This window comes from Neopsephotus bourkii, unplaced genomic scaffold (genome assembly GCF_033783945.1).
Source record: "Neopsephotus bourkii isolate Nb327-2 ecotype Australia unplaced genomic scaffold, CSIRO-AGI_Nbou_v1 NB_1825, whole genome shotgun sequence".
Taxonomy (NCBI): domain Eukaryota; kingdom Metazoa; phylum Chordata; class Aves; order Psittaciformes; family Psittacidae; genus Neopsephotus; species Neopsephotus bourkii.
In genome coordinates this window covers 3,423,816-3,449,980 of record NW_026902298.1, presented here as the reverse complement: position 1 = coordinate 3,449,980, position 26,165 = coordinate 3,423,816, and the positions used below count along the sequence as shown (strand labels likewise).

At 38.6% G+C, this 26,165-nt stretch overlaps 1 protein-coding gene across 37 annotated transcripts in view; it reads right to left on the bottom strand.

Annotated features, from left to right (window-relative positions):
* The window catches only part of DLG2 (discs large MAGUK scaffold protein 2), a 1,002,605-nt gene that overhangs the window by 173,379 nt on the left and 803,061 nt on the right, over window positions 1-26,165 (bottom strand). For all 37 annotated transcript variants that reach the window (XM_061343348.1, XM_061343335.1, XM_061343334.1 and 34 more), the window contains one exon: window positions 25,932-26,034. In XM_061343348.1, coding sequence (XP_061199332.1) covers window positions 25,932-26,034 — 103 coding nt within the window. The remainder of the gene's footprint in view (window positions 1-25,931; window positions 26,035-26,165) is intronic.

Here is a 26,165-nt window from a genome sequence, read left to right as displayed (position 1 = left end):
TAGTTGGAAAGGTTTCCTTTAATCCCTCAACCCCTCTGTGCAGGTTTTCATGATGCCCTAAGAGAGATAAGTATGAACAGCTCCTGCTAATCCAAGTGCAAGCTGCAGTGAAAATCCTTTGTGTGTCCATGGAAAAACAATAAAACTTTCTGACAGCATCTTGCACTGTTTTCCTGGCACCACTGCTGTTCACAAGGCTCTGTAAGTTTTCAGAGGAGATAGCTGCATCAGGAGCAGGACTCCTTAAGTGGTTAGCAATGAGCTATGATGCCTTTTGCTTCTAAATTGCTTCTGCTGACTTAGTTAAAGTTTTATTATCATCTTGACAGTGGAGTTAACAGGCCCACCTCCAGCCCACCATCATCACTTGCCTCTGTTTCTGCAGCGTCACAGAGACAGGTGAGTCAGTGAAACATCCCCATTTTAGGGCTCCTTTGCATCGACAATTGCTCTGGCTGCCAAAATAGCAGGAACTTGCACTCTGTTATTGCACCTTGCTGCTGTGATGCGCACACTCTTTGCAGTAGATGAGCTGTCTTTTGGGCTTGGACCAGTCAGATGCTCCCTCTGGGGTTGGGTAACCTCCCTGTGCACTCATATAGTTTAGTTACGTGAACTGTAGATTGATGGCATAAATCTCACATGAATATTTAAAACCAGAATCAGGATGCTAATGTTCAGAACTGGTTAAAAAGCATAAATTAGCAGTTGATAAAAACTCACCATTGCAGAATAAAAAAGCCTCCCTGCTCACACCAATCTCCTTGTTCCTTCCTGATAAACAAACACATCCCAGGATAACAGCCTAACAAAACATCCATGCAGGCAGCCAGCATGATCCCCCCTGAGAATGGCTTATTTCCCCAAAGAGTCAGTTCATGAATGCTGTGATTTACCACATTTCTGGATGTACGTAACTGCTCTGCTGGCTTCTTGGGGCTGGCCAACACTTGAAAACCTGATCTCAGGTGAGCAAAGGGGTGAATTGATGCAGAGGGAAGGAGTGGTATCATGCTCCTGGTGATGTTGAAGGCCAAGGGGGTGTCACCTCTGTTCCCTCAGTCCCTCAGCCACACTACAGCTGAAAAGATATACTTTTATCATGCAGTTACTGCTCCCAAAATCGATTTGATTATGGCATTGTGCCTTGCCAGAAGAGCTCAACCCACACAGTGTTAATCCATAGAAAGGAAAAGTCTGTGAGTTTTGAAAAACCACCAGAAAAAGATGGCCTGGGTTCTTGATGAGAAAAACTCCTCTCAGAACAAGAATCAAACCAGCTCTCTCCAAAATAATTCCTGCACTTATGGGAGCCTCAGAAGAATGAAGTAAACATTAGGTGGGGCTGGTAAATGAGATGCCACACTTCTGCACTATAGAGCAACAGCAAAGACAGTGAACTGAACAGGATCCAAGAAGCAGGGAGTGCAGTCAATAAACACTGCCATGAAACCCCATTTGAATCCTTACCCGTTAGCTACCTTCTTCTCCATATTACCTCTGATGTTTTCCAATCTGCAAAAGGTAACAAATAAGCAGCACCGAGTTCTGGTGGTGCATCCAGACTTGTGGCCCACAGCAGAAGAAAGTCCATGCTGGAAAGAAACAATGACTAATAACACTTGTGAGACATGTTGTGTCAACATGTGTGACAGATGCCAATTGGTAGGACTCCAGCTGAGCCTCAGACACAGATTTAAGACCAGAAAAATTCTGGAGGAAGGTTGAAGACAATAGCATCTTTTCAAAGAGCTCAGCCTGTGCTGTTTGCACCTGCTAAGCTCATAGGAGTACATCTGCCCCCAGGCACGTGCCATGTGGATCATACACTCTGAACACAGGGCATAGGCTCAGTTGCTATGTAATTTCAACTAAATTCATCTTTTCCATAAAATAATGCTTATTTTAAGAGCTATTCATTTTTTAATGCACGGCGGGTGCAGCAACCTGTGACTCACCAAAGCCAGCCCATGCTGCTGCCTGCTGCCCTGGCTTTGCTCATCCTCCCTTCATTACTGGCAGGATTCCTAGGCATGAGGTTCTGAGACCACAGGGGCTGTGAATGGCTCTAAATCATTTGTTTATACAGTGCTAAAGCACATTTTGGCTCAACAGGCAATACAGCATTTAAAACATGCTATTATAGCGGTATGTATGCAAAGCACTTGGGAAATTGGTTGGTATTGGAAAGGTATTATATTAAAAAGGAGCAAGCTCCACACAGAGGAGGTGTTGCGAGTCAGCTACAAGGTCTGCTGTGTTCAAATTCAGCTTCAATTAAATTAGTTTTCAGCTGATCTTTGAGTTAGTGCATTCAGAAACAAAACTAATACCATTCTTTATGTCAGGGAGAAAAGCCAGTCACATGCTGGGGCCACAGATCTTGGGCACAAAGAGATGAGAGCTGGAATGGGTATTTCAGCTGGTGCATCCTCCTGCTGGAGCAGCCCTGTTTTGAATGGTTAGCTCCCAGTTTGATGTGGTCGGAAGGGATTCAGGTTTGCATGGTGTTAGGAAGCCCTGTGGAAACAGATATGGTCTGCTGGGATACAGCTTAACAGAGGAATCAATAAGCAGAGCAGGGGAAAGAAGTCAAACTATAAGACAGCTGGTGAATCACAAACATATGGTAAAGGACTGTGCCAAAGAAGGAAAAATGAAAGAAGTTGAAGCAGAACTTTCTGGATAGCAGTCAGAGAGAACAGAGCAGAAGAGAGGTGAGGTAAGTCTGTGGGTGAGCACTGAGACTACGTACACCAGTCATACACACGCAAGGAATAGGTGTGCAGAGTACATGGGATATAAGTTATGATGTCTTGGTCAGAAGAGCTCCCCATTAGCACCCACTGCAATGAATGCTTTTTCTCAGTACCCTGGGGAGAGCAGAAAGTGCTGAGTTCTGCTCCATCCATACTATACTTGTATATAGTGCCAGGATGGAGAGGGTTGTAGAGCCAGAAACATACCCTCCATCTGAAGAAAAAATGTGAATTTTCAAAGCAAAATTACCTCCAATTGGAATTGAAACTAAACTACCGAAAAAGCCCCAAACCCTTTTCTTTTTGCTATGTCAGGATTTATCCTGTAACTGCTGAAGCCACTTGAATTGGATGGGTGGCAGGAACATATTACTCTGAGCACAGAGAGATAGTATGGGAATAAAGGAATTGGGAGCTGTAAATTCCGACTCCCACATGTAGAAGCAATATCCTAATTTCCAGTTGCCATATAGAGTTTTCTAAAAGCTAATTCTGCACAACTGACATTCTCTAATAAAACCTACTCCACTGAAAAGTTATCAACCAGTTTCTTCTTTCTCATTAGAAATTATAATAAAAAGGCAAAACAGAACACTCTTACAGGACTGTGGGGAAAACAAATAAATTAAGAGAGATGGAGAATTTGAACTAGTTAGATAAGAGGATGGAGACAATAAACAGAAGCAATACATCAAGGAAGATGTCTGAAAGCACAACACAAGATTGCTTATTTACACAGAAAATTTTAAAGGATCACTAGAGAGAAGCCAGCTCTGTCTTAGACTATAGTATAGAACAGAGGTTGTGATTTGAAATCAAGCAGTAGAATTATGTATGAATAAAGCACTTTGCATAGATGTTTGGGTCAGGTAGTTAGCAATGGGTTTCAATGACTAAATGTGAGTCCCCAAACAAGGAAAATAAAACAGAATATTTTAGAAGTAATGAAGGGAATTGTAAAATGGAACCTGAACAGAATTAAAATAAATAGGATGCAGAAGAACAGGCCACAGAACAAGCAAATGAATTTAATGCTGGAGGAAAGCTTGGAATACCCAGGGTGCAGCTATACCTGAGCAAGACTTCTAAAGTTCACTGGAGTTCTCTGATGTGACTCTTATCTGGGCTGTGCTCAGAACTGGACCAAAGATGTTTCAGATCAGTGCAGTCTAATCCTTGGCATTTCTGTCATTCTCTTTGTGTTCCATCCTCAATTAAATAGAGGAGAATCAAGCCTAATTTAAAAACACTGAATTAACAGCAGTTTATCTCATGGATGAGCACAGAAAAGCTGTAATATTTATAAAAGGTCCATTAAAGAACTCAGATAATTTATTCCCGAAGGCAAAGTCCTCCAGATTAAAATAACAAATGTTGGCTTAACCCAATGCAATAAGTACTATACTAAAGACATACTGTAAATCCATCCTTCTACAAATCAATATAAAATCAGGATACAATATAAAGGAGAAGGAAATGAAAACTGGAGAAGAAAGAGGAAGAAAATGAAGACCAGCCACATAGCATCTAGAAGCAAAGTTCTTATAACATGTGATACGGATCTCATCTTGATAAGCGGTAATAAATTCCTTTTCAAAGTAATCCGCAAGCTAACACTGTCAGATAAAATAAAGTTTACATACAGAATGTCCATTCAAGTATGTGCTGACATTTGATGTGTTTCATAAAGTTATGAAACCAAAGCTGTTAGAAACATTCACATAGAATCAAGGAAACATCCGCTGTAACATCCACAACCCAGGCATTAGCAAACGTTGGTAAGAGCATGAGAAACAGGCAGTGAATTAGTCAGCTTCTGGTCAATAAAGGAAAATGATTATTCTGTTCACTTACTTTGGCTAAAAGGAATCACACTGGGAAAATTAATTGGATTTTGTAAAGCACGATGGCTTGAAAAAGATCAAAGTGTTCTTTAGAATAAAGTTATTTTTTAGGTCGCAATTTTGTGATTGCTTCTTAAATGTGAAGCACTCTAAGAAGCAATTGTTTTAAAAGAACGATAGGTCAGTGATTGAACAGAAAGTTGAAAATAGCAAAAACACATTAGTGACTGAGGGGGATGTAAAGAAAAGAGACCAAAAGAAATGGTTGTGAGATAAAAATAACTACAGAAAGCAGCTTTTTGCCCAAGCCTGGGTTTTTGTTGTGTTTCTTTTTTTTTTTTTGTTGTTTTTCCCATGAGATAAATACTGATTTAAATCTCACGTTCAGAACTCAAACTGTAGACAACACAATTGTTCTGTTATTAGGAAAAGATAACAGATAATAAAAGGTAATAGCCAGAACAACTCGAACCACTGTCACAAAGAAGTCCACGTCTATAGGAGAGGGTTCTATAGCAATATATACCCTAGATACTGGGCCAGGGACTATATCTGGCTTTTAGACCAGTGGATAATGTCTGTAAAGTTAAACTAGTTTGGCTGTGCTTAAAATGCTCAATGGCAATGCCATGTGGTTTGAGCTAATGCCTAAATCGTGAAAAACATCTTTTTGCAAAGGTATCTCTTTCTCTAAGCCAAAAATTGTACCAGGAACTATGAGTACCAGGAACCATGAGTTCTAAACCAATCAATCAGTTTAAGACTTGGTATATCCTATGTATACTGTTAGCATAGATATACTTAGGACTACAGCCATATAGAGTTACATCTATACAGTGTTAATGCCAAAAAATGCTTAAAATATACCTGGATGTGTTGAAAATTGCCACAGAGCAAATGTGTCTTTATTGCTTAAGGAAAATAAAGAGCTGACTTTTTATTAGTGGTCTCACTCAAATTTACAATCGTGACTTACTTCAGCATAGTAAGAGTGCTGTGTTTGCCACAACAGCATTGAAGCAACCAAAGTGTTATGGCAACCAAGTGCTGGAGCTCCTGCCCATGGTCATGCAGAACTCAGTCTTGCTAGGAGCTAAGAGCCTGTTGGCACATGGGCTTCCAGCATGGGGACTTAAATTCTTGACTTAAACTCATGGCTGCTCCTTTCCAGGAAATTCATCTGGCCATCAATGGGTCAGAATGTAGTTCTGGATAGGGAGTGAAGAAGCAGCCGTTGCTATAATTAAGTGCAGATCTGCAGCTAACAAAAGCCATTCCTTGTATACTGTCTTCTCTATGAGGCAGGTTAATTAGAACAAAAAAAATACTCTTTTCTGGAGTGTAAAAACAGTAAAAAAAAAATCCTCGTTTATTGCTAATTATATTAACTGACAAAATGACACGCATGTTGTCTTACTCTGTCTCTAATTTATTGTAATTAATGCTGATGTCAAAACAGCTTGCTTTTTCTTCTGTCATGTGTGTTGGTTTAGAAATTCACACAAGCATACACATATTATTCAGTCACGTGCATACACACACACTCTTATTGGAAGTTTCGCAAGAGAAATGAAGACCATGACTGCAGATTGCATTCATTGTCTTACAAACTCCTTGCAGCAAAGAGAGAAAAAAGTGTATTTTTAAATTCAGTTAACAAATTCCTCTATGTTCCTCTCTATAGCTTAATGTGATATTTGTCAGATTCACAAGGTTATTCAGAGACACAAACTATGGATGGCTTTGCAAAGGCTGACTACTGTCACAGTCCTCCGATATGGGCTGAAATACATTGGTCATGCTTGTGCAGAAGACAAAATGACACCAACAATGATGGCCAAAAGATTTAACCATACTGTTGTGAAACTGAATGATCTAATGACAAAGTAAGGAACTATGTTCTTTAACAAAAGATTTCTCATAGGGCCTATAGGATTCAGTGTTTACAGTGCAGATCTGTTACCATTTTTCAGAGATGGTCCTTTATTCTTCCTACTTAGCTTTAGCAGCAGAAAGCCAGGAGCATGCTGGAGATGAGACAAATAGCGGGGTAGCTTTTTTTTGCACTAATGAATGCAATAAAGTAATTAAATCACAGCAATCAAATCTGGTTCAGAGAAACTTATTCAGATATCTGAGTAATATTAAGAAAATCCATACTTTGGTTGACACATAATGCCCATAATTCTGGATGAAGTTGCACAATTTCCCAGCATGTCAGATTGAATTATGTCTTTTCAGCAGCACTTTTCAGTTGTCAAAACAAACTATGGAAGAAGCTTTCCTTTTGCTAAGCTTCTAAATCTATTTCTCTGGAGTCACTGAAAATTTCTGTCCATCTCTTCTGCATTTCATCTCAGTTAAATACCTCTAGTCAGACTGAAATCTGAAGGGCAAAATACATAAGGCTATAACCTGAAACAGGCTCAAGTTGAAAACCTTTGTGCTTTGGAACAGTAAACCCAAGAAAGGAAAACGAGCATGCTGGTGAAACGTCATTATTTTCAAACAAAACCTCAATGTAATAATTTTATCTCTATATTCTCCTTTTTCTTGTTCTTGTATTGATGAACACATATCTTTTCATTTGCTTTTCATTACCATCTTATTGTTAGAAACTGCATTTTAATTATTTGGACAAATTAATTGAAATATAGTACAAATAGTAGATAAAGCGATTTTCTACACAGCTTTTGTATAAATAATTTGAGATATGGGAAGTAAGTTTTATATTTTCCTGTCAGGCTCCTGTTGATTGCTAATGACGTAGGATTAATATGATAAGAAAAAATACCACTTTTGAACTTTATATTGATAATTGTGCATGAAAGATTCACAGTCAAGAAAGAAATAAATGTGAATGCATTTAATATGCTATGAATAATTTTTGATTATTTAATAGGAAAAAGATAGATTTAATTTTACTTATTAAAAAGCCTAAACAGTAATTTCATGTTATGTATTAATATTGCTTATTTATTTATTGAAACTTTATATTAACATTTTAAAGCACCTTCCTGTGACCAAAAGCATGACAAGCCATCAATTGCAACATCACCATCAAGAGATTCTTGCAGTCTTATGGCATATCCCCAAACTGCAGCTTGCAGAAGTGATCTGTACATCAGCTCTCAACAGTGAAGAGATGTAAGGTTGGAGTTAGCGCCAGCAGTGACACTGGAAGGACGTTGTGTTATGTTAAAGTAACTCATGCTCGTATTTGTTGACTCATTTTCAATTTGTTCCCTTCACTGTTGTCATGAAACTCAAATAAGAGCCATGGCTGTGAAATGTTTATATCCTGCAATGAAAAACTTTGCAATTTAGATTCAAAAGATCCAATGCTTTCATAGCATAAAAAGAAATTGGATCAAATAGTTTATAGGAAAAAAGACAGTAAAAAGCAGACAGAGAGACAAGGGATCAGAACTGGGAAAGAGCTACGTGCATGTGCATGTGTGCCCACATCTCACATTTAGCCACATAACCCTTCTCATGTGCCTATGGGCACTGTGAAGTACTGTCATTGACTCGGAGAAGTTAACTTGGCAACATTCTTCATACACACTTTCACCATGTCACATTTTGTCACATTTGTCACATTTGTCACCGTGTGACATTCCTGCAGCTTGAAATCCTCTGCTGCCCTATGGCCTTGACAGAAACAATTGCATCCCTCTGGACCCTTGCATAAGAATAGAAACAGATTGTGGGTGGTCAGCCTGAGCTCCCCTATACACACCTCTCCCTGGTGTATCAGACCTCTACCCCAGCTGCAATTAGGCAGTCCTCTGGATACTTCATGTAGCATTTGGAAGGACTCTCTACATCTGCCTGGCCTGTGCCATTGAGTGTCTGATATCAACCTATCACACATACAGACAGGTCCCTCATACTTTCCTTCCCAGGGATCCCCTAGCAATTAGAAGGAACAATTTGGGAATATGCCTACACTATTTTCACTGCTCTTCTTCAAAACCTTATCCCTTAACTGTGCTACATGCAGGAAAAGCTGATGTAGTTGGGCTCCCACCCTGTCATGTTGGCCAATATAACCTCACTTCTACCTTTGGCTATTTGGCTGTCTTTATCTATTTAGTGCTTTTTGTCAGCTATCAGAGACACCTGTAATCTTTATACCCTGTGTTTTCACAGTGCCTTACTGATGTCCATAAGCAGTCTTCTAGGGAATATAGCAGTACAAATACTGCATGCTAAATTCAACAAAATACTGCCCCACAAATGAGAGCTGTACAAGCCCCAGCAACCTTCAGTACAGACATGAAGAAGCAAATCTCCCCAGTCAGTAAGAATACAAAGAATACTCTAGAAATTTATCTCACTATTTAATATCTAAATTTCTTACACAAAAGGCAATTGAGGACTTCTTGAATAGCATTAGATAATTCCCAGACAACAACTGCATTAAGATAAAGTTACAATTGAACATACATATCAATAATTTAAGGTAAAATACATTACAGGGTTATATATTTAGCCCCAAGCAAGATTTACAAACCTAGGAAGTTTACAAATCTGGTTATAGGGAAAAGAATACCAAGGGTGTTTAATAACTGGAAATGTAAAAACAGCTGCCTCAAAACAGTGAAATATGATGGTCACTGTGAAAAAGGAGGCAGCATGCCTTTGGCATCAGTTCTACTGAAAACACTGCTTCCATTTTCTAAAGAGGAAAATTCTTCATGGAATTTTGGAAGGAAAATATTAAATGGAAACCTCTATTGAAGAAGGCACTCAAAGAATCTTACTTCAAGTATTGAATAATTTAGGAGGCCTATTAATTAAACTTGTTTATAAATATGTTTATTTCCGACCTCTTAAAATAATGTTTATAAAGTAAGTTATGCCACTTTGATTAATAAATTGCAGTCTTGATATACAAATGAAGTGAAATCCCAGCTTTTCGCATTTAAACTCAATCCATTACAGAACCCTTAGTTGTGTTTCCAGGCGTTGTTCATTTTTGCCTGGAAAACACATGGACTATAGTGTCATGTAAGCTAAAGGATTTAGGAACCCAAGTCACATCAAATAAAAAGACTTAGGGGTCCTATATCTTCCTGAAGTCATAGATGGATTTTCTTAAATTTACAGAATTAACTGGATGCATGGACATAATGAAAACCCTTAAAATAATTAATTATTCTTATACTTAATGCAGGATTCCTGCCCAAAAAATACATTGCTAACCATGGCGCTCGCAACCATTACTTATGCCAAAACACAAAAGCAGCTCATTCATGGCAGTGCATACTAAAGCTTGAATAACATCCCGGTTGCCCAGCAGATCTCCAAGTACTTTACAAATGAAAACAGACTGATATGACAATTGTTGGACATGCACAGCTTCCGCTGAAGTCGCAATATGTATCTCAGGATTAAGCCATAGTCAAAGAGCCTGTTTTTGCACATTACCCACTAAAACTCCCCCTGGCCTCAAGACTTGGTGAACTCAGAAGGGATGCTTTGGTGAATAAGGAGTGCTGAACAGGGCTCTCATGCAATTTCACAACGTTCTATTATCATGCTCCATTACCCGTTGCTACAACACACCTCATTTTACAAACACCATATAAAGGACCAAATACCATAACAGTAGAAGAACCTAGAGCAAAAAAGGCAAATAAACCCCCAAACTTAATAAGCAATGCAAATGTAAGTGGTAGAGTTAAGAAGAACCCACGATGCCTGGTTGTCAATCTTATGCTTTAACCTCGAGGTCAAGAAGCCCTCTTCTGCTGTCATTGCCACAACAGACCATGAACTGAGAGTGAAAATCTGTGGGGAAACAAGGAAAATATGAGAAAGCACCTCTTTGGCCTTCGAAAAAAAACCTCACAGAACTCTTCTTTTTGATAACCACACTTCAAGACTGGGGACCACTGTCTTATACAAAAAGCCAGTTCAAGACTCCTTTGAAGTACAGGAAAAAATGATCTTTTCTGCACCAAGGATGAAAGGCCTGGCCACTTCTGTAATCAAAAGGAGAGGGACAGAGAGGAGGGGCAGAGGCGGGAGAGCCTCAGAGAGCCAGGCTCACCCCTCCTACCAATAAGATGAGGGACATTGATCCATCCTGCAAAGCTGGAGGCAGCTGCCTGCATGGCTTTCCAAGGCTCTGGCCCAGGCATAACAGGCAAAGGGGTCTTGCAACCCTTTCCTTCTGCAGCCCTAGCCCACTGCCTGCTCTTTCTATGCTTTAATCTTGTTTGCATGGTCCAGGGTAAAATTTGTCATGCGTGTCAGTGTTTCACTAGGGCTAACTTGACAAGTGGCTATGTCATTAGTTTCCCTGGAAATCGGAACAGAATATTGAACACTGCATTCTTTCCTATGCAGAATTTGAAATTTAGACCATTAAACAATCTAAATCCTATTTTCTTTCTGAATAAATTTACTTACCCTTTTATTTTTTAACATCATCCACCACTCCCTTGGTGCTAGACATTAATTATTTGGAAGTTTTATAGCTTCCTTTGAGCTCATGGTTGGTTTTCCAGCTGTTATATTTTTAATTGCACAGACCAATTTTTAATACATTGCCTACTGCAACCATAAATCAACGTGTTAGAAAGCAGACTGTTCAGTAATTGCCATTTTATTTACTATACTGATGCAAGCAATTTCAATATGATTGAATTTTCAAATTTAGAAACAATGTAAAGAGACTTAGGAGAGAATGCAAAGTGTAAACGGCAAACAGCATACACTGTTTTCACTTGCATTAAAATTAACATTTAAAGAAAAAGTAGAAGGACCACTTTATGAACCACTTGTAACGCAATGGCTGCTGTTAAGGACTCAGTATCAAGTGCTCATCTCACCTCATTGTTTTCCAGATCTGGAAGTGCTTAAGGAAACAATACACCCTCCCTTGGATGTGGTAAGAGGAGCCGAGAAACACGGGGAGCTATTTTTCAGTCACTCCTGGCTAAGCCAGAATTATATTGAGAGATTTCAAAGGCAAAATCTCTTCTGTACAGAAGACCAGAGATTCCCTGTACACCGTCACAGTGCTTAAGTGACAATGCAATACTCTGACTTCTTCACAGAAGTTAAAACGCTATTGTAAGAGCCAGAGCAACTAATCCAGTGATAAATACTGACTTTTCTGATAGGTGTTTTTTATCAGTCTCTTGTTGTAAGTATTAACAAACAGCACCATTTCATAGCTGGGCATTTATTCACACACAAGAGAAGTATCAACCGTTCTTTTACTGGAGCCCAGATTTGGACAGCCCAAAGCATCCCTGTGCCCAGCCTTTCCCATTGAGTGTCTTGGCATCTTCATAGAGATAATACTAAATGTAATAATAATACTTGGTGAATTGGTAGGCACATTGGCCGGCATATTGGCTTTAAGCCATCTGAATCTGGGCTTCTAGCATAACATCCTAGTGCACTGAATGTTATATGACATTAAGGGCAGAAAGGTACTACCAGCAGTTTTCACTCTGAGAAGGACTTAGTAACATCAACAAAGCTGCTACCTTTACTTCCTCTTGTTTACATGGAAGGGAGAATAAATACATATAAATAAATATAGCAATTGTTTACCTTTAAATTATACCTTAATTTAGGTCAAGCCTAACACTTGTAACAGTGTTTACCTTCTTAGCACCCTCAGGTTTCCCATGCCTCTCTAAAACACCTACAGACTTAGTTTGAAACATCACAGAAAGATCTCTCAACAGGAGCACATCCAGAAATTAAATGCAATGTAAAGAGCATAAACTGAAGATTTCATGATGGCAGTAATCTGTACCCCTTTTTCAGAAAAGCAAATTTACCAGAACTGATTTCTCTCCTTTACTCCTCCTAAAATGGTTATATTTTTGGCCCTTAACTAAAACTATTCTCATTTGGGTCACAGTTCTGTTGTGTTCCTACACTTCTACTCCACTCTTAAGGCCAAGAAATGAGGTATCTTATGCGCTCCTGTCTAGGGTATATCCTGAGAGATGTGCCCAGTCAGAGGAGCAGAAAGTGTGGAGATGATCCAACATGTATCAAAGGATAACACAAAAGCACTTTCAAATGGAAATAAGTTGGCTTTTTTCTGAATTTCTGCAATTCTGAAGTGAGATGTTTCATTTGGCAGATGAAAATTTCCATGGAAACCATCTGGATTTGTGAAAAAATCCATTTAGTAAACCACCATAATTTTCCATTATGGAAGGATTTAAACAGAAAACAGATGACCATTCTTCTAATTGCTTTGAAAGCAGCTTGGAGGTGGAGCCCAGGCTCCAGCCCAGGCTGCCCGTATCTACATGTTGGACCACAGCTGCTTTAGCCCAGAACCAATGATGCCTCCTTCATTCCCAGTACTTTAAACTCATTTCATATAATCACTGATAAGACATAATTGATGCAATTTAATCTCTTTTAATTAAAATAAAATATTTATGGGGAATGCACAAACAAGACAGAATAAAGCTGTTGCTGTGCTCAAGATACTCATCATTTTCCTTTGGAGGAGTTATTTTCATCATGCTGCAGAAGCATCTCCTCTATTTGGGTTAATTTATGACAATGCCAAATGTACAAAGTTAGTGAGTAATGACATTAATTTACAAAGTCTTTATTCCAGTGAAGGTTGACTCCTGACATTGAAACTTACAGTTTCTATACAATAATTAGCACTTATATTGTTCTTTGTACTTTCAAAACACAATTATTAACTAATCCATAATACACTTTTCTTGTGTATTAAGGGTGGCTACGCTGGTTAACAAAATAATCAGAAGACAGTTATGCACAGCCAAGGAATCAGTACCCACTGACTGTTGTAACCTCCAATGATCGCTTTCCCTAAACCATCACCTGCTTTTGACTTTTTAACCACAGACTGCATTTACATTTCCCCTGAATCCAACCCAAGAAAGATAAGAATGTGAGCTTCTTCTAGTAGTAAATACTGAGATACCATTACAAACAGCTGGGAAGGATTCCTGGCAACCCAACATAAAGAAGATACTTACCTTAGTGTTAGTTGTCTTCCTTTAGAAAGAGTCTAAATTTCTAAGTTAGATGCACATTTCAGAGCATCTAGCAGAGATGCAGGCATCTAATTGCAGGAAAAAGTAATTAATCCCTCTAATTCAGACTCAGCCTTGATAATTTTTATCAGAGGAATGGTTTAGGTGGTCGGGGTCTCCACACGAAATTCTACACAAACACACACATACACATGTGCAACACAACAGAGGTTTTAAAGAGCAACACTGAAAAGTATGGACTCACACACAACACCCTTACAACCACCACTGAAGTGCCCAGCTGTACAGCAAACCTTCAGCACTCACTTCACAAATGAAATCACAGAAAGGACAAAGTATCAGGTCCTTGAAGCTCTCTCTTTTGTCCCCCTTTCATGCTCAGTGCCTGACTCTCTGCCAGAGGAAAGCCAGCAAAATCTCCACTGAGGGCTACAATATAATGCCATACAATTTGTGTTTGTGTTGGTGCCCAGACTAGTACAAAAACAAAGTAAGTTAATCAGTTCTGGGCAATCAGTCTCAGCCATCCCCTCTACATGCTCCCACATGTCAACGCAGGGTACAAGAGGGAAGGAAGACACAGGCACTGCAAATGCATGAGGACTCTGCAATGCTATATACATACACATGGAAACTTGTTGACACAGAATGACGGAGAAAGGTTTTAGCAAGGTTTACAAAGTTCTGGTGGGGATGGAGCCCACTACAAGGCAAGATGACCCTTGATCTACATTGTGTAGTTTATCACCACATAAAGATATCCTGAAATGATGAGCAGCAAGATTTGCAAAAGCAGTTGATGAGTTTGACATGAGTTTTGATGACCCGATGTAGATGACTTAATGTAGACAAACATCAGGATCCAGATTTACTGGGGAGGAAAATCTTAAACAAGAAAACAGCAACAAAACCCCTACTCTGAGCCTCTCAAAGAAAAAATCTTCCCTAGGAGTCATATGTATTAAACTGAAGCTAAAGTAATCTGAGTGATTTACACATTTGTTACACATTTCTTTGTGTATTTAGGCACCAAACAGCACTAAAGCGATAGCTAAACTCAGCATTTGCAAATGTGTAAAGTTTGTAAAGCCTGAATTTTCTGCATAATTCTGACCTATTCTGTGTAAACCATTTAAAAGCAAATACGCAGTATGCTAAGTGCTAAACCCAGTACTTCTTACTTGGGCTAGTCTTACATGTTTCCCTTGCAAACTGCAAGGAGAATGGGAAAGTCACTAGAAAGTACTTCAAGACGTTTAATAACAAACTTTGCAGAACAGGTGACTAATGCCAGATTTCTAAGTCAATGTTTAACTATAAAATATGATTAAGCTGAACTTTAAGAGAAGTGATCATTCACATAAAAATTGAGCAGAGCAGCAAATCAGGATATTCCTATTTTGGTGTTTAACTTTGAGCACCTGGCTTAGAAAATATTAACTATAATATCCTTGAAGCCATCTCTAATCCTGAAACCAGAGCGAAAATGTACTTATGTCCAATAGATACCAGAGCTTCTAAAAGAAGATGGATTCTCATGTTAAAATATATAGAAATTTTTCCTTTCCAGATGAATGCTATATCTTTAAAGGCTTCTTCATGATGAACTATGGTTAATAATTGATTTTTTAAAGTCCATTTACTTCAGCTTTCACTTAAGTCTCTAATGTAGCCATCATGCGGGTGAGAGAGGCTGAAATCAAAGATATGTATCTTCAGTGCATTCATCTGTCATGTAAAAGGTTTTCCTATTCAACATTAGTATTAAGCAAGGGGGGGTTTGAAGCTGACATGATATATGACATTCTTTCAATGGTTCTGAGTTTAATCAAGTATTTTCAATGAGTCTGTAGTGAGGCATTGAGATTGACAATGAAGTCTAAATCTGATTCTTATTTCTCTTGTCAACTGACAGGTTAACAGCCATGAAAAATGATGTAAGAAAGAATGATGTTGATCAAGATCATGGAAGAGGGGAATTTATTGTAGAAGTAGCTCAGTAGTAAAGATTTGCAGAGGCAATGAATTGACTTGCTGAAAATCTCAGGCACAGCTTAGTGTGAGATGTGATACTGTACAACTTCTTAGCACACACAATCAAAGAATGTCTGGCATATGACAACTGTGAAGAAATCTATTGCAGGCATCCCATGCAGCTCTTAAAATCTACCCATGTGGATCCCAAATTCCAGTTTCCAATGGTTCTGTGTGTACATACATGCATAAAAGTCTATACTATTTCTGGTATACTCAAAGTTTATGCCATTTCTGTTCTTCATAATAATGACACGGTCACCTATCCATTAAGTCAGCCCTACATCAGTATTTCTACTTTCACTAAATATCCCTTATGTTACCTCTCTCAGCAAGCAGAGATCAGAGTTAGGAAGGCACATAGAGAACTGTAACTATTCATGCTTGCAAGTGAAATCCTTCAGGAAGCTGTGCATGCAAGTGAAGTGCTCAGGAACACCTGAGTGTAGATCTTCCCTTTACCTTTTTGTCCTTCTCTATTTTAGTAGTGCATGCTTTATTTTTTATTTCATTTCTCACACTCTGCCATCATTCTCACTCATTGGTAATAAATTCAGATCGAACAACATTCCTAAATTCAAGTTATAAGTAAATACCCATCTATAAATCTCCTATCTTGTGTTGAAATTCTAAATTTAGTTAATTTTCTACTGAATCACAACAGTTGTCTGTCTTTTTTCCCCAATTTTTCTCCCTCCTTGAAAGTATTAACTGTTCTACTTGTTTCAATAATTATTCCTGAGAGAGTGTTGTCTAGAGACTAAACCAAAGGCATAGTGGCCAAAGAATTTAGTTATGGCTTCATTAGCAGTTCACCTGGTGAGCTGAGGAAAGCAACTTCATCTGCCTGCATAGCATTTTACAAGAAGCTACTTCTCAGGGACACTGGATGAGGTTAATTCATCCAGCCTTAGCTTTGTCCATCCAGCCTAAGTTAGTCATGGAAGTTCCCCCTATAGCTATCGAGGAGAGGCTAACCTCACCCTCAGGGGCTGAATGGGCTCTGAGAGGATTAGAGCTCTCCATTGAGAGACCTTGGGCAACCAGCGTAGCCAATGGCCTCATTTAACTAAAGAAATACATTACTTTTTTAGTCTGCATTTGCCTATCTCTGTAATATAATTAAAAGAAAATCCCTGTATGTGTTAAAACCCATAAACATTCAAACTGTGAAATATGAAAGGCTGTCCCTATTACTTGCATTGACCTTGCTGTGCACTTTGGGCTGACATCAGCTGTAGCACCAGGCCAAGAAAATCCCCAGTATGGCATCATCCCCTGTGATATTTAGCAATGCTACCATAACAGCTGTCACTTATGTCAGGCTTGCTATCCTCCCTCAGCATGGGATCTCAAGCAGGCTATAATCCCCACATCCTTTGGGAAATCTCCATCCCTTCATATCATGGACCTTGATCTATAGTTGTTCTTTTGCCCTTTCTTCTCTAGTATTTTAGTATTCACATTCTCTGGGGCCATGAGCTGAACACACAAGGACTGTACAGAACCTGCATTTTAGCATTAGTTTAAGGACACAAATGTCAGAGATACTGTCTGTACTGCAAAGTTTCATCCAATTTATGGGCTGTTTTGTATTTTCAGTCATGTCTCCACATGAAGTAATGCACTTAAAGGCAGAGGAGGTTTCTAGTGAGCTTCTGAGCTCTATTAAAATAAACCATGTTAAACTGTTCAGGTAAAAAATACTTTTGTGGAGAGTTTAGTATCTTTAATAGCCCAATCACCCAGGACCAGTTTCAAGTTAATATAATAGCCTCTACTCTTGAGGCTGTGTAAGTTATCATGAAGACTGGGAAAAGCAGTAGCAATGAAATAGGTCAGACTTATACAGTCCTTATTAATGCAAATAAAGAAAGAAAAGAATCTGACACTGAAGGTAACAACAACAAAAAAAACCCAACAAAAACGAAACCCGACAAACTGTATCTATTCAAAGTGCAAAAATCCATAAGAAAAAAAAAAAGAGAACGCCTTTTAAGGTGAATAGATTGAAATAAATATGAGCTTCTGGAGTCACATGGTGAATGAAATGATGCCATTGTGGAAGGACTAGATAGAAAAAAAAGAGTAAAATTTATTGCTTAAAAATTAAGAAAGGAAACAAATACAAAATGCCTTCAGCATGGAATGATTCTTTTTCCCCAGATGGAAAGCACAATTAGAGATTGAAAAGAGAGTGGTAGAGGAAAGAAATACTCAAATGCATTCAGAAATACTTTCAAGGTTTTCCCTTATCTGGTTCTAAAGAGAAGAACCCTGGGCTCCCGTCTGCTAACTCAGCAGCACACTCCCAATTCCAGCTCTCATTCCTTCCATTATGGTGAGACAGATAAGTGGTTGGGAATGTTCCCTTATTGCCAGAGATGTAAACCCAGAGTATTAGTTTAAAAGAGAAACCCTTCCTGTAGTATCACTGTAGTTCCAAACCTGTTATTCCTATTAGTGACGAGAAACTACTACAAGGCCAGTACATAGATCCAGACATGTCTTTTATGTTGTTGGAAGGTCTTGTTTTCTGAAAGAGCTGTCACTGAGGGGCAAAACCACAGGTGAAGCAGGTTTCAATGTAGTGAACTTTAAAACAGGGAAGAAAAGTGGCAAGAATTTGTAGCCCATAGTTCACGGTTAAATTAGCAGCTGCAAACATAACAGCTGTTGCAAAACGAAAACCTCTCTATTAGCTTTCCCAATGAGACTTGATTATCCTAACAAAAGAGTAACGAGGAAATTGCTAAATTTTAATTAATGAATTGCCAAAGAAAACCGATTAATAATAAGCAGAGAAGGCTGTATATGAACGACAAAAAACTGAACACTACAATGAAAACTTTGAGAAATACAGACACTCCCCCCCCCCCCCCCATAACTTCATGTTGTCACATTTAAAATGAGAACAAGAAAAGACAGGTTTTAGAAGGAAATCATGTTTTCCCTGCACAATTTCCTACAGTTGACATTGACAACTTTATGGAAAAATATACTGTTTAAGCAATTTTAAAGCCTAGTGATAGAAACAAGAGTGAAATATGACTGACTCACAAAATAAGCACTTAAAAGGAAGCATTTGTGAAAATGGGAATTGAGAAAGCACAGGAGGAGTCTGTAAGAAAACAGCCAGTACAATCCAGCAGACTGGGATGACCGCATTAAACACAAACAAATCTGCATAAAAACATGAAGAAAATGTATCAAATAACTTGTTTCAAGCACAGTGAATGCTGCCTATTTTAGACAAAGCAGAACACCATCACAATTCTGCTTTTTATAAAATATTCGATGTTGGATGAGTTACACTGTGTAACCCTACTGGGAATGTGATCTTTAAATTTAGCCGAGGGATTAAAATATAACCTTTTGTATCTTAGGAGAATACTACAAAGGCTTGACTTTAAAAGAACATTTGTAATCCCTGGTGCTCCTTCAGCTGTGGCATCTGGAAAGCCCCAGAAATATCTGTCCGTGCTGTCCATTACAGAGGCAGAGTCTCTCTTAGGTACTGATCTGCAGTAGAGTGGAAGCTGTGGTAAGGACAGCTCAGGCAAACAGAAAACAAATGCTGTAATAAAAGAATTTGAAAGTGGAGCAGGAGATTTTAAAACTGTCCTTTAAATTTTAAATTTGCTTTGTTTTGTTGGTTTTTCTTTTTCTTTACTTGCAATGAAATGATGAAGTTGAAGACTTCGCTCCAACGATGTAAAAATAAAAGCAGTATGCTTTAAATAGCATGCCGCAACTAGAGGCACAAAAGCTTCCCCTAAGGTAAGGATCTTACATGGCCAGACAAGTGGGATACTACCTTGGCAACTGCTGCCTTTGTCCTGAGGGTACAAAAGTTGTATTTAGTAGATCAAAACAAAGAAAATAGCAGATACCTATCTCAACATCTAACCGTGTATTGCTGACATAACCTAGAGCACTCAAGGGTAAGTGCCAGAGTTTAAGTTTTAAGCACATACCAAGTTGTATAGCGCAGCCACATAGCACTGTTAACCAATTTATAGAGAAATCTCTACAACAAGGAAGCAATGTCTTGTTCAGTGAACTTCTGCACTTCTGATGGAACAAAACCTGTTAAAATTACCAGAAGCAGCAGAACCAGCTTTGGCAGCACCACCTGCAGTCAGGCTAACCTCTCTTCAGTCAGCATATCGTGGACAAGAAAGGGAGGCATAGGCCTGACATTTACCCATCTAGAGAAAAGAACTTAACTATTCTGTAACTTAGTAAGAACCCCCTTTATAAGTAAATAAGAAAACAGTACAGTTGGAGGTGCTACTGTAAAAACAGGGTGAAAAAAAAGGGAAAAGAAGAAAAGCAGCCTTTGATACTGCTATTTGAATGAGACTCCTGCAGTCCTTGCTTCCTGCATAGCAGAACTTTGGTGCCCTATCAACTATTATCAATAGATTAGGATCTGAAAAGGTCAAGGAAAGGGTTTTTCAACCATTCTGGTCAGTAGGACAGTGTTCAGTGCACGTAACACTATCTGCTTGTCATGTGCTTTCTTCTCTGTCTAAGCTGTTGGCCACTGTTGGAAAACACTTGGAAACAGGATCCCCAGCAAATGGGCTTTTGGTTAGGTCTAGCTTGGCCATTCCAAGATTATGTTTTATTCTTTAATACACATGCATGAAATATAACCTTAATATCTTGCATTCCTTGGCAATTGGATACAGTGGCTTCCAGATGAAAGCCAACTGCTTTAATGCAACTTTATCCAAGTAATTAGGATACATTGATTTTCAACAGCTGGGAAAAGGGGCCTTTAACATGAGCATTCACATCTCAAAGTATAGAAGCGACCTAGACAAAGATGAATAAATACAACAATTTGTTCTAATATTTAAGGGTGGCTAAAAAACAAATGGAGACTCCCTTTTTACAAGGAGTCACATGGAAAAGACAAGGGGTGATGGGCACAAGTTACTCACTGGGAGGTTCCAACTGATGAGAACAATCAGCCTTTGGAATAATCTCCCCAGGGAAGTGGTGGATTCCCCAGAATTGGACACTTGCGCACAATGGCTGGACAGGGTGCTGGAACATTTAGTTTAAGTCATGCTTTGCCTAGAAAGGTTGCAGCAGATGATCCCTAAGGTCCCTTCCAAAATGGGATTATATGATTCTATGAATAATTTGTTCTTCCCATACATTCTGTATCTATCTTATTCCTGCAGTGTCTTGGAAAGGTTAAATATCTGATCAGGAATATATGTAACTGTTGTACCAAAACAGGAGACGTGTTTGTATTCTGAGGCAGGAATGGGGAATGATATGGAATAAAGAGCTAAAAAGCATCCATGACTATTCAGGGAGAGACCTGTAAAAGTGATCCCTGGATTTTTACTCTGATACTGTAAAAAAAACAGACCTCATGCACTGGCAGGTCAAAAGAATTTGTAAGTCAAGAGGGATGCTTTTGTAAAAGGTGATGCTGCTTATGCATGTTAGGTCTGTTCTAATGCCTCCCAAATTCAGGAACAAAAGAACAAACGAGTGCGTGTAGCTGCCCTGAGACCCTTTTAACTGTAGGTGCAGCTCTCCAGTAATTTCCTTAGCTTATATCTGCAAAGAGAGACACTGCCTATCAGCCTCTCTTCATCTGATACTCTTGCTCTAACTAAACCTCAGCTACTCACCGCACGGCAGGCACAAGAGCCACTGAGCAAGCAGCTAACAGCTAGTTCAAAAGGTGATAAAGCAGAAATTCTCTAACTGTAACATTTTAATCCCTTTACTCTTGGCTGGACTAATCAAACTGCAATCAATGAATGTTTTCCCTAGATGCAAGCTGTTAAGAAAGCAAATTAATTGGCTGACTTGAAAGATTTAAAGCACATGAAAGTTCTGAGTGGTTGAAGTTTTCCAGGGGCTGCTGTGAGGGAATAGCTGCAGAGGCACTGCAATGCAGCACAAAGCAGCTCACAGACCACTGACACTGAATATTCTTAGGGCTAAGTTCTACCCTTTCATGCTGCTGCAGGGGGAAGGAACATGAGTATTTGAGACTAAAATGTGCAATAAAGCTTTTTAGCAGCTTCATGAGGAGTCCAATATTCTGTTTACCCCCACTCCCAAGCTCTGTCTTTCAGGACAAATTGTCACTATTTCAACCGAAGTTCATTTTCCTTTGAAAATGCATTTCAGTTTCAATGACAAAATGTTTTGTTTGCTTGTTTCCTTCCCTAATTTCTTCCATGCTGGGCTGTAATTTGCGACAGTTCCCATTAACATCAAAAGATGTCCTGCATAAAACCTTTAAGTGTAAAAAAGTGTTTCCCTATGTGGGATATGTTCCCATTTTAATTTCTAATTAATTATTTAACAGGGACACACTGTTCCACCTTAGGATAATGTCCAGGCTCAGGTTTTTATTTTGCAGAAGGTCCTGCTCAGTAGCTCCATATCTGTACAATGTTTTAAGTGATCTGAGAGTTGCTAAGCTGAGAGGAGAGTTAAAATGCTTCCAAGAACATTAAAAATTGGAGTGCAAAGCTAAGTATAAGCGATTGGTTCCTCTTTTAATTTTGTTCTATCTGGCTTTTGGTCTTTAAATTCTCTTTAGCAATTTCAACCATGCACAGAATATGTGAGCTGCCCATGGATATAAAAAGTCATATCTCTGAAGCCCGGGGATGGCTAGTATACTTTGAACACATGCATAAACCTCCACATGAACTATATCCAAAGTGATTGTTAGAGATCACGATGCTTGACATTACATGATCTGCATGATATGTATGTACATAAGGTACAGTACACAGGTGATCTTCAGTTTTTAAAAGAAAAGTAAGGAACGATTCAAAAAGCCCAGATTTATGGCTCCTGTTCCTGAAGCTATAATCTATACTCTCAATGTTGAACTCTGACTTTTTAGTCTCTATTATTTGTTTTCACATTTTTATTCACTGAATTTGCATTTCTGTTTGGATTTTAACATCTCTTTTTGCTCTTCTATTTCTCAGAGAAATTAAGGAAATAAAGATGGTGATCATACATGAGGAAAACAGGGAGTGGAAAGCAGAAGAGCTGAGTTCTCCATTCTTCATGCTACCCCTTGTATTTCCATTCAGCTCCTTTTCATGCAATCACTGCTTCTATGTTCCACTCCCTTTGTTCACTGTTTCTGTGCTCCTTCACCGTATTTGCTCCAGGACCACTTCCATATGAGGGGACAGGCAGTGTGGTTCAGATAAACACCATCACCAACCACAAGTCTGACAGCATCCAAAAGCTTTCTGATGCTGTTCTATGTCAGCTAGTCTGCACTTGTTTGTTCTAGACAGGATGAGAAAACAAAGTGCCTTAATATCAAGAGGAAAAGCTATTCAAGTTGATGGCGAGCACTAGATGTTTTTCCAGGAGTTGCAATTCTCATGAGATTTGCTACCAAGTCTATACACAGTAATGTGAGGGGAACTCATAGGAGGTTTAGATGAACTTGTGACTGAAACAAGGAAGCAAAACTAAACTTTGAAAGCTGTTTCTGTAGGATCCACCTCACTATTTTTCCCCTCAGCAAGGTATATTATTTGGTGTTGGAGACACTGCCAAGATAAGTGTGCTGTAAGCTTTTCCTTAGTGCATAAAAACTAAAGAATTGGAATATAAGCTTTCCCTACTAAATATTTGAATTGCTAACTGTCAGCTGGCTTATTGTATTAACTGGCACTTGTATCAACATCACTTAAAACCTGAAATAACAATAGCTAAAGGCTTCACTGAACGTTTTTGTTTGCAACAGCATCTAAAGGCTTAATAATCTGGAAAAGATAAATAAAATTAAATGAAAGGAAATAAAATACAATTAAAAAATAAAATACAATGCAATGCAATGCAATGCAATAAAATAGTACTGATTAACATATACAGTGGTTATTCTTGGATGTCCCCCCAAAAACTTTAAGTTGTAGTAATAACTCAGAGCTTCCAGTATGAAAATGGATAAATCAAGCTACAAGCCTACTTTGCTTATGTACTTTACACATTTTGGAAGCATTTTAAAATGAGAAGCCCCTGAGGGAAGCACAGATTTAAGACTGTATTTTATGACTACGTTCAAATATATGCATCAAGATATGGTAAATAAGAGATCAGATATAAATAACAGAGAAGGGACAAAAAGAGTTCTGCAGGATCTTCAGAATAAAAATAAGCTTTTATGCTGATATTGAGTGTGTTTGTCTTTCTGTGTTACCTGTAAATCCTTAAATTCCTTGCCAAGGTTATCTAAACAACTGGTTTAAAACCTTTTTCTTTGCTGTTAGGTATCTTTAACAAAGAAATACAGAAATACTTCATTTCACACCTATATTTATACAGTTGGCATTAACCAGCATCTCAGATTAAAATTAAATACTTCAGCAGTTATACTACATGTGCTGGACAGCTACTGAATATCTTAAAAGATTGAATCATTTTCTATTAAAAGGCTAACTTTTGAGCCTTGATCTTCACCAGCTCCACTCTCTTCAGTGTGTTTAGAACTATTTGCATGAAACAGGAAACTGGCTCTCTTCACTGACAAGAACTCAACAGTCAGGACAAGTCTGCCCTCAACAGGGTTTTTGGTGAATGAAGCAGCATTATAGGAAAAAGGGAATAAATATGCAACATGATCCTTGATGGATTTCATCAGCATAATTTGAATTGCATGCTCGCTAAACCAGAATTTGACATAGTACAGAGCTGGTAAAATATAAGGAAAAAATATGTCAACTACAAGTGCAAATATAACAGGAAAAATCTGTCAAGTTATGTATTTTCTGTATATTAACCATGGCATAGAACAACTGTGAAATGCCAGTGATTGCTACAAGTACTCAGACACCATGGTGATAATTGCAGTATAAAATCGCCAGACAGCAAACAAGACTGCTGGAACTAATGGGAACATGGTTTTATTCAGAACCCAGTGGAGAGCTATCTGTAATGGAATTGCTTTTCAATACTTTGAAATAACTTTGATTATTACTTATGCATTTGTATATTAATATGTTCTATTTCTTTAACTAAAGATAGACACTTGCAATTGCATTTGCTCTCATCTGCTCCTTTTTTAGTATGGCCTAATTTATTCTGTTTGGTGATTCAAGTGCATGATATCAGATATAAGGCACAGTTATAAGTTTGACTAAAATACCAGTTGGTTTTTTCCTTATCTGCTATCATCAGGATCTGAAGGAAAGAAAGATCTCTTGCTGGACAAATACTGGCAGTACTAATTCATCTTCCCTGTGTCCCTGCCAAAAATGACTGGCTGAACCTGCTATTAGAGCTGTCATGTTCCAGTTGAGACCTACATGTGGCCTAGGCTGGGCACAATGAGGCAGAATCAACAGCTTGTGTTGACAGGTCATAGCAGGACTTGTGAATTGAGCTAGAATTGCTTACTGAAAACTGATAAAATGGTGTCAGCAAGTCTTCACAGGCACCTACAGTTACTGAATTCATCTGGGAAGAGTTTCAAAGTAATGACTCTGTGGAGGAAAACGACAGTTTCTATCGGGAAGTAATATTCCTTTCACAAATTCCATGAGAGCCTCAGAGAGTCATTCATGTTGTAGCTCATGGACAATGAGAAAGAGTTCAGCCACTTAACTCTGGACTTGCAAAATCAAACAATCCCTACTTATTCTCACTGAAACAAGCTTAAACTCTAGAAAGCAAAATATTAGACACCAAGTTCTGGATATGATACATCTCACCTTGAATGTCTTACATTTTGCTGAATTTCCTGTTGACGCTTTTGTTTAGAAAGCATCAACATCTTCTCAAGGAAGTATTTGTTATCTGGGTCTAATTGCCCTGGAGGTACGACAACCCCATCATCCAAAAGTAATCATGAGAAGCTCTATGCATTTAGCAGGAAGCATTTATCTTTCTTTGATTCTGATCTGACAGTCTGAAGCAACTTCAGATCTTCCTGGTGTTTCTGTTCGTTCTTATCTTTTGCACTGTCTCCAGAAGGAGAATAGAAAAGAATGTAAAATGAGCAGTAATGAAAATAAAATTATTAACTGTTGATTATTTATACACATTTAAAGATAGCTCTTACTGTTGCATAAAATAGTTCTGTGTTAAAAATACAGCCATTTCCTTGGGATAGAATTGCCACTTGGATATTCATTCCAGATGACTTCTGACGACAGCTGGGCAAAGCACTACCTACAGCAGCCTCATCCCATTAAACAGGTGGCTTTAGAGCACTTATCTTTTACCATATGATTTAAGTTTATTATTTTGCTTACCCTCCGGCTGGTATTGTGCTATGATTGTTACCGTCTGCCCGGCCCCCTTCAGCGCAGCTGCAGCCTGCTCATGGGTAGCACCTCGAAGATCAATACCGTTCACCTGCAGGAGGAACACAAACAACAACAGATCTGAGTAGTTTAACATTAGATAGAAGGGCAGATGTGGGCTGTTTCTTTAACTATCTGATGGATGTAAAGGTCAGGCTGCCCAGATGCAAAAGTGAAAGTGCA